General features: G+C 38.9%; 1 protein-coding gene across 1 annotated transcript; it reads left to right on the forward strand.

The window, feature by feature from the left end:
- Positions 1-1,934: 1,934 nt before the first annotated feature.
- Positions 1,935-2,691, forward strand: LOC149171661 (uncharacterized). Its single transcript, XM_089427557.1, has one exon. The coding sequence runs from the start codon at positions 1,935-1,937 to the stop codon at positions 2,622-2,624; it is 690 nt and encodes a 229-aa protein (XP_089283683.1). The 3' UTR covers positions 2,625-2,691.
- The last annotated feature ends 6,509 nt before the right edge of the window (positions 2,692-9,200 follow it).

Here is a 9,200-nt window from a genome sequence, read left to right on the forward strand (position 1 = left end):
TATTTTTCTATATTATATTTTTTAAAATTATAATTTATTTTATATGATATTTGTTTATATAATTTTATTTATATAATTTTTTATTAATTAATTTAATTAAAAAAATAAAAAATAAATTTAATTTAAAAATAAATTTTAAATTTAAATTTATATCTATTAATAAAATAAAATTTTATATTATATATTAAATAATTATTAATAATGAAATTAAATTTTTTAAAACTTCCACTATAATTATCAAATCTTAATATTTAAAAACGGTTTAGATTCTTAAGATCTCACTCATATGTTTACACTAGTAAACGATACTAGTTGCTCGGGTCAAAAGTCAAAAATTTTGGACTCATAAAATTTTCCCTTCTAAATATGTAAATCTGGTAGTAATGTTGAAGCTTACTGGTACAGAAAAGACTTCATCTTATAAACCTTCGACTTAGTTCATGTTGATACTCATTAAAAAAATTATATTTGAAAACAAAATTATATTGGACCTTGTTCATGTTGAATAAAAAGCTATTTGACCTTGTTCAGGTTGAATAAAATTATTTATAATGTAGTTGATTAATTCCTTTCTATCCCTTATTTTCGGATACGATATTTCTGTGGACAATCGTGGAGCTTCGTACCTCACATCTCTCTACCGGTCACCCGTCGCCGAACATGACTTATCACTGCGTGTCCCTCACATCTCTCTACCGGTCACCCGCATGTTACACGACCCCGAGGGAACAGGTCTTTTTGTTTCACTCAATTGGACTGGCGGACGAGAATCGATGGGGCTGACCGATCCATGGAATGGTTATTGTAGCCAGCTGCCCAAATGGTATTAGGCTATTAGCCGATCCATCGAGAAAGGCGGTATCATCGCTCGGGCTCTCGGTCATGGTCAATGAGTGCTTTTCCGTCAACCAACCCCAATTACACTTATTACGGAACCTTATGACGAAATGGTCGCCATGTATGGTTGGAGGATGTGCCTTGCCGGTAGGTAACGCCATTCTTATACCTAATGTTAATGTTGATTTCAATAATATTTTGGATTTTGGAAGTTGATAGATATGGGTGAGGTAAAAAAGGAAAGACATGAAGAGGTCAAATTTTATTCAAAATCTGTAATCTACTTAAAAACTAGCTAACGTTCGGTAATGTTTTTCTATTATTATTATTATTATTGAATTGCTTCAACGTAGACAAATATAAAAAGCAAAGTGATTTTGAAAAGTATAAATTTTTAATTAATAAATTCACGTCAAAGATGTGAAGCCTATGCAGGATATGCGGTAAACTTCATTCCAAACTAAATTCATCCATTATTTTATAACAAGTAGAAGTTAGGTATCCCAACCAAATCACCGGTCACTAATGACTCGCTGAAGCGCTGTTGTGAAGGGATCACTCCATCCACCTACCAACGAAAAGGTACGCAGGCCAAGTCGTAGGTCAGTGATTCTGGCTTACTCTCTTACGGCCCTCTAGCTGTGAGGTGGAGAATAATATTCGAAAGGTATTCTTGGACTGTTGGACACCTTGAAAATTCGAGAGGTTGGGTCCAAATGGGCATCCTACACGCACGTTTGCACTAATTGTCTGAAAATTTAACATCGGCGAATTAAGACACGGCTTCAGCAGTGTTTAAACTTTAAATACGGGGAATGGCGAACCCGAGGAGTCATACCTGCCTTCACCAATTTTGCAAGGCCCCTTCCCATGCCAGACTGTTCAATTTCTGCCAACTCGTACAGAGATTTTGTATATAGCTTCCCGTCTGATGCTATACATACCCATATCTCCGCTCATATTGTATTCGCTCCGTTATCGATATCGGCTTTTATAGCAGTAAGAGCATTTCTTCGCTGCAGCCGAACTACCATCCTCCTCTAGTCTTTGCACCACCTTTGGGTTCCGTGCTCGAATCTCCGGGCCGTCTTTTACTCATGTCTCAGGAACTCAAAAAGCGCGGCCGAGAGCCGGAAGCTCTGCCGGCCTCAACTTACATCCGGGAGGCCAAACGCTTCTACGGGGAAGAGAAAGACCTGTTTTCTTCTCTGATGGTATTAGACAAAATCCTATTACAGGAAGAAGAGGAATATGCTCCCAGTGAGGAGGTCGTAAATGGAGTCATGAAAAGCCTGGAGGAAGAGATTGGCATGACTTGTTTCACTTATAATCCCTCGTCAAACTCTGGGAGTAACTCGGTGTCTTCCGATATTTCTAGTGGCCAAGAAGGGGAAACCCTAGCTTTGGACGAGCACGGAACAAAGTCTACATTTGCCATAAGCTCAGCTGCTTCTGCCTCGGCGGCTGAGATGGTTTATCTTCGGGACGCGTCAGACGATGAGCTCGGCATTCCGCCGAACCCTGTTCTCGACTTTAAGGCTGAAATCCGGCAATCTCCCAAGGAAACGTCCGAGGGTTTGCCGGAAAGTCCGGCTCTTAAATCAATTAGTGAAAACTGGCACTTCGAGGACGACTTCGAAAATCATCAACAGTTCGAGCTGTATGAAGATGCGTGTGAAACGAGCGAGCTGCAATACTATATGAATAGATATTTTGTGAGCCAAGACATGGCCTTTGACGGCGATTTTTCTGCGGCATGGAATTTGGAAACAACTGGGTTCTTGTAATCAACCAAGGCATTAAGGCTGTATAAGGTTTCAATTTTGTGCCCCAAAATCTAGGTGCGTCATAGATTTTCTTCACATTTCAACATGGGTAAAATTTCATTCTTTGAATCAGTCGAAAAACTGTACAGCGGAATTTCCAGAATTGTTGCAGGCTTCCATCATATATTGATCGCTTAACAACGCCGCCGCTCACGGGGGAGATATCAGTTTATCACACTATGCCATGTATCAATTGTTCAAAAATTTCCATTGTTTCAACGCAGTAATTAAGCACTTTTCAGAGGCAATCGACCGCAAGTGCCAAATATTCATCATCCGATACAACGACTTTGTCAATATCCACTGAAATACAAATTTAAATTATTTAGAACCATTCTCCACGTTTCAACATTTCAACGTGGTTGTGTATCTGCTATGCTGAGTGATTCAGTTCAGATCCTCTTTACACTAAAGTTCGATTTAATGACAATAAATGATAATTTGATTTAGTTTTAGGGTTGCACCATTTACAATTCGTAGCTTATATTTTTTTAATTGAAGTGTTTTGTATAAACATTTTAATTTATACGGGAAAATTTATAAACATAAGTTATTAAAAAAAATCATTTGATTTATGCATAAAACACTTTATGACGGTTAAAAATTTCTCAACTTATTAAAAAAAATCATTTGATTTATTCATAACACACTTTACGATGGTTATAAATTAGTCATATTGCTGGTTTAATTATAAAATCTGCAATAGAAAACACCAAAATTGTACTAAGGTATTTTCTATTGTGTGGTACTACATAGTATTTTGAAGGTTTTAAAATTGCTTTGGAAGACGGTTGGTTGGTTTTAGCACGACTTGCCTAAAATATATTGACATGCAACCACATACAACCACACACTAAAAGTCGTCTATCATTTAACTCACTTGACTCAACACTTAATCACTCACTTAACTAACTTTATGTTTAGCCAACTCCTCATGCAAGAGTAATTATCTTATTTTAACACTCCCTCTTAATTACGACTTCTAAACTAAAACATGACTCATGAAAACTCAAACATGTATGCTGGTCTGTGTCTCAGCTAGGCTTACAACACCCAAGTTTCTTCTATGAAACTCAAACACATCTTGTGCTAATGACTTAGCAAATATATCAGCGAATTGATCACTAGATTTATAAGGCTTCAAGTGAACTTCTCCATTGCTCATAAGTTCTCTAATAAAGTGATAACTATTATCAATATTCTTGCTCTTTTGATGAAACACACTATTCTTGGATAGTGCAATTGCTAAAGTGTTGTCATAGTAAATCGTTATTGATCCTTGTTGTTTTTTCTTGAGTCCATCAAATACTCTTCTTAACCACACCGCTTGACATGTTTCTCATGATGCTGCTACATATTCTGCTTCTAAGTGTCACAATGGGTTGCTTCTTAGATGCCCATGAAATCATACCTGAACCAAGGTGGAACACAAAACCCAAAGTGCTCTTCATATCATCCAAACTGCCTGCAAAAGCACTATCTGTCTATCCAATCAAATCCTTCTCTTTTGTGCATGCATACATTATGCCACAATCTCTAGTTCCTATTATGTATCTCATAATTCTTTTTCGTGCACTCCAATTCGTGTCTTTTGGAGTCTCCATAAATTTGAAAACCAAACTCACTCCTTGCATGATATCCGGTCTTGTAGTTGTGAGATACATGAGGTTGCCAACCAATCTTTTGAATAGAGTTGGATTGACATATGATCCATCATCATCCTTGCTTAACTTTGTACTTATTGCAACTGGTGTAGGGATAGGTTTTCAATTTTCCATCGTGAATCTTTTCAACAAATCTTTGGCATATTTATTTTGACAAATAATAATTCCTTTTTTAGATTTCTGAACTTTTATGCCAAGAAAATATTTCATGAGACGAAGATTTGTCATCTCAAATTCTTTCATCATGGTTTCTTTAAATTCATCTATCTCAAAATCACCTGTAAAGATCATGTCATCAACATATAAGCAAACAATCAAAATATGTCCATGCTCATTTACCTTTGTGTATAAGGTAGGCTCAATGTTTCTTCTGCAAAATCCATTCTTAATCATTTAGATGTCAATTCTTTTATACCAAGCTCTAGGCGCTTACTTAAGTCCATAGAGCACTTTCTTCAAACTGTAAATTTTATCTTCGTTACCTTCAACTTCATAACCTGGAGGCTGCTGCACATAAATTTCTTCTTCTAGAATTCCATTCAAGAAGGCTGATTTCATATCCATCTGATACACTTTCCACTTGTTCTGAGCTACTGTGGCTATAAATACTCTTACGGTATCCAATCTAGCTACCGGAGCAAACGTTTCTCCAAAGTCCATTCCTGGTTACTACAAGAATCCTTTTGCTACAAGTCTAGCTTTCAATCTATCAATTTCACCTTTCTCATTCAACTTTGTCTTTTACACCCACTTCACACCAATGAGATTTTCATCCTCAGATAAATCAACCAAATCCCATTTATCATTTTTTCAATAGCTTCAATTTCTTCATCCATGGCCTGCACCCAATTTTCATCTCTGGTTGCTTCTTCAAAGGAAGAAGGTTGGAAAGACAAGAATGCAAAATTTGAACTAACATCTGAATCATCATAAATATCTTTCAAACTTCTAATCTTTCTCTTTCCATTGCTTGATTCATCACTTGATTGATTGCTAGGAGAATCTTCATTTGTTGATTTGCTTAAAGATCCATGCTACTCTGAAAATCTTGGAGTCCTTGTTGGTGTGTTTCTGTTTGGTGTCCTCACCTATGATTCTTGATGCTCCCTTTCTATTAAATCATCTTCTTCCGTTAGTGGCACTTGTGCATCAACTGTTTTGTCTACAGTTCCATTCCAAGACTCTTGTTCCTTGAACACAACATCTATGCTAATTATGGTCTTCTTTGTGATAGGGTTATACATTTTGTAAGCTTTTGATTGCTTACTATAACCAATGAATATGGATTTTTCACTTTTATCATCCAATTTTCCACTTCGCTCCTTAGACACATGTGCATAAGTTACACATCCAAGTACTCTGAGATGAGATATGTTGCAAGACATACCTGACCATGCTTGTTCTGATACCCTGTTCATCACACTCTTTGTAGGATATTTGTTGATCACATAAATAGCACATGCAATTGTGTTTTCCCAATACTCATTAGACAAGTTTCTGCCTCTCAACATGCTTCTTACCATGTTCATAATTGTCCTGTTGTTTCTCTTTGCTACACCATTATGTTGCGGTGTGTACCTGTAAATTGTCTTCTGATTCCATGTTGTTTGCAATAATCATGGAATGCCTTTGAATCATATTATCCACCACAGTCTGACCTAATACCTTGATTTGTCGTTGACTTTGGTTCTCTGCTAAGGCTTTGAATTCTTTGAACTTTACAAAAGTTTCAGTTCTGCTTCAAAAATAAACCCCAGTCTTTCTATTGTAGTCATCAATGAAGGTGAGGAAGTAACAACTTCCACCAATCGATTGTGTCCTCATAGGTCCACACAAGTCTGTATTCACTAGCTCAAGAGGTTGCTTTGATCTGTATGTAACTCCCTTTGGAAAACTTTCACGGTGTAGCTTTCCCAAGATGAAACACTCATAAGTACAAGCAGGTTCTTTGATGGGAGGTAATCCTCTGACCATCTATTTCTGCTGCAACCATCTTAAACCAGAAAAGTGTAAGTGTCCAAATCGAAAGTGCCATAACCAATAATCAGCAGAACATGCAACTATAAAAGAACTCACCTGACCACTTATTGATGGTGCTGGACCCACCAACATGTCAGGGGATCTCCCCGGTAAGAAGTCCCAATTAGACCTCAGACCGTTTGGTGTAGGAGTCCCAACAGTGGGTCGAACGGTAATGCCTTGACCATGGTTTCACATAGAGGCAAGTAAGATGTCCCTGTTGGTAGCAAGAGTGTGACATATGCAGTAAGTCAAGGAAGGCGAGTGAGCGGTTCTAACACATGGCAGGTGAGGTGAGTGCACCCCTTGGAAACCTATGAAAGCATGTAGTTAAGAAGGAAACACAAAAGCAAAGATGCATCACAACATGGAAGACAAGTAAGCTAGCAATCCAAAGTGATGGTTAAACCAACAACACATTTAAGAAAGATTCATACATACATATACAGAAAATAGCTACACATGCATGCGTAAGAAAATAGATACATATATCATTTAGAGTAAACAAGATAGCTGAAATACAATACGACATATGCATGAAACGTGTTGGCTCTGTTATATTAAGAAGTGTAAGTTCCAGTCATACAATACATCCATGTCCAACCACTAGTTCGGACAACAAAACATTACAGTCACTGCTTCATGCTCCTCCAAAGAGATATACTAGCTCTGCGCAGTGGAGAAGCCAAGGCTCGTTACAATTTGTCCAATATTTCTCTAAGATACTCCTATCGGAAGCTTGGCTAACCAAAATCCCATACAATGGGTTATGAGGGTCTATATATAGCAAAGGGTGGGGTGGCCCTTGACATTCCCCTTTGTGACAGTTCATCTACCCTCTTGACTCTTCATCTACTCTATGACTGTTACATCCAACTATCGACACTTGAACATACACTTGACAAGGCGTTCCATTACAATGCGCATGTACCCATGTGAGACAAAATGGCTTGAACAAGCCATGCAAGACATCACTATGACTCAGACAGCTGTTGGAAGACTAGGTCTTCAACATCCTCATGATGGTCGATAGTAGCGAACTGATGCCAAGCTCAGTACTCCGCAATGGTGTCTGTGTACTCTATGGTGACATATTTCTGGAAACAAACTCTTGCCTCCATAGCATCTAGACACACTACTCAGGCTCCTCTGTCTAACTCGTCTCATAACATGCGAATAATTTTCTTGAGTGTGGTTGAACCAACAAAATACTTGTGCATGGTGTCTGCACTGTTTGACAAGTCTGGGCTAGTGGCTATGCACATCAACTCGTCAAAGTACAAGTCAAGCTCAAGTCGGACCCGTGCCTTTGACTTCGCCTGGGTGAGTGTACCAATAGATGGGATCGCATGTGCACACACAATAACTTCCATACTCGTGCATTCAAGTACATGGGAAGTCTATAGACTAGTGATGAGTTGTGGGAGATCTTCATAGTTCCACATCTGACTTTGGATTCATGCCTTCAACTCGACCGCTCTGGGCTTCATCATCTTAGGCAAGTGTAACGGGGCTCCCTTGTATCTCATCTCCAATGTTTGCATGTAATCAACAACATGCCTGTTCAACAAGATACGTGCTCTCCTAGCACATCGTTGCTGCCAACAGTTGAGATGGATGACTGCCTTATGCACGATACCAAACTTGGAATACAACGTCGGCATGACTGTGTCAAGGGACAACACTTCATTCAGTATTTCCTTCTTCAATTCTGCTCAGGTGGATGTTGTAACAAATTTTCCTCCCTGCTTGGTCATTTGTAGCTCCTTAGCCATTCGCTTGTTCTCATCTATCAAGAAGCAAACACTCGAACTAGTGGCTTCGTCATATGCTCTGGTAGCCTCAGCCAATGCTGCTAGATTTTTGTGCATGTTAGACACGATCACTCATTCCTCAAACTGCACAAGAGATGTATGATCCTTCGAAGCCGACACTCTGCCAGATTGTACAACTCTATGTTGAGACTCATCGAATGAGATGTTGTGCATCACTCCTTTCGACTGATCTCCAAGGATCTCAGTGTCTCCTTGGTCGCCTAGGACTCGCTCCTCTTCTGGATACGGTGAAGCTGGTGGGTCGACCTCTTGATGGTGAGGCATGAAATCGATATATTTCACTAACTCTTGTTGCTCCATATCCGTATCCATCTATTCAAGTGCTTGCTCTATCTCCTAAGCTAAGTCATGCTCCTATCATGGTTCACCATGTTTGCATGATGCCAACTATTCTAATGAGTCTACTATATGTATCGGTGCAGTCTCATCTGTCTATACAAGTTGCACCCCCTACTATACATGTTACTATTGCACTTCCTTCTCCTGTTTGTGGAACTCTAATTCCTTCTAGAGTTTCTCCTTCAACTCATGCAACTCCTTCTTTGTTTCCTCCATTATCCATTTCTCTCTCTGCCTTTGTGCATTTCTCGTCATGTTGTTACCTCTTTTCCTCTATTTCCAAAGATTCTTTATGCACAAGTGGGTCTTCTGAGAACTTGCAACTTTTCTCTTCCTCCATTTTGTCGACAATATTCCTCTTGCCCTTGTCGCGCACTAGTATGTTTTCCTCTGCTGCTGCTACTTCTGGTGCTCTCTAGGATGCTGCTTCACTACCTATTCCACAACGAGGCCGATCGGTTCATTGGGTCTGGAGAAGCTATAACAATATCTTCGTGGGTCTTCCTCCACCCAATGACATGCCCTGTGGATCCAGTTAAACTATACTCTCATGTAGTGGTCTTTCACAAGATAATGTGGGTCATACAGATTGTAACTTCGGGTGTCGAATTCGGAAACCACATGCTTGAGAGTCTGTATCTCATAAAACCTGATCCGCAATGAAGAGTGGGCCAAGGTGC

This window comes from Pinus tabuliformis, chromosome 4_2 (assembly GCF_031772625.1).
Source record: "Pinus tabuliformis cultivar Carrire ecotype Pingquan chromosome 4_2, CPIR1, whole genome shotgun sequence".
NCBI classification, from domain to species: Eukaryota; Viridiplantae; Streptophyta; class Pinopsida; order Pinales; family Pinaceae; genus Pinus; species Pinus tabuliformis.

What these genes read in the sequence shown, in the direction of transcription:
- LOC149171661 (XM_089427557.1), top strand. Translation starts at nt 1,935, where the DNA reads ATGTCTCAGGAACTCAAAAAGCGCGGCCGAGAGCCGGAAGCTCTGCCG.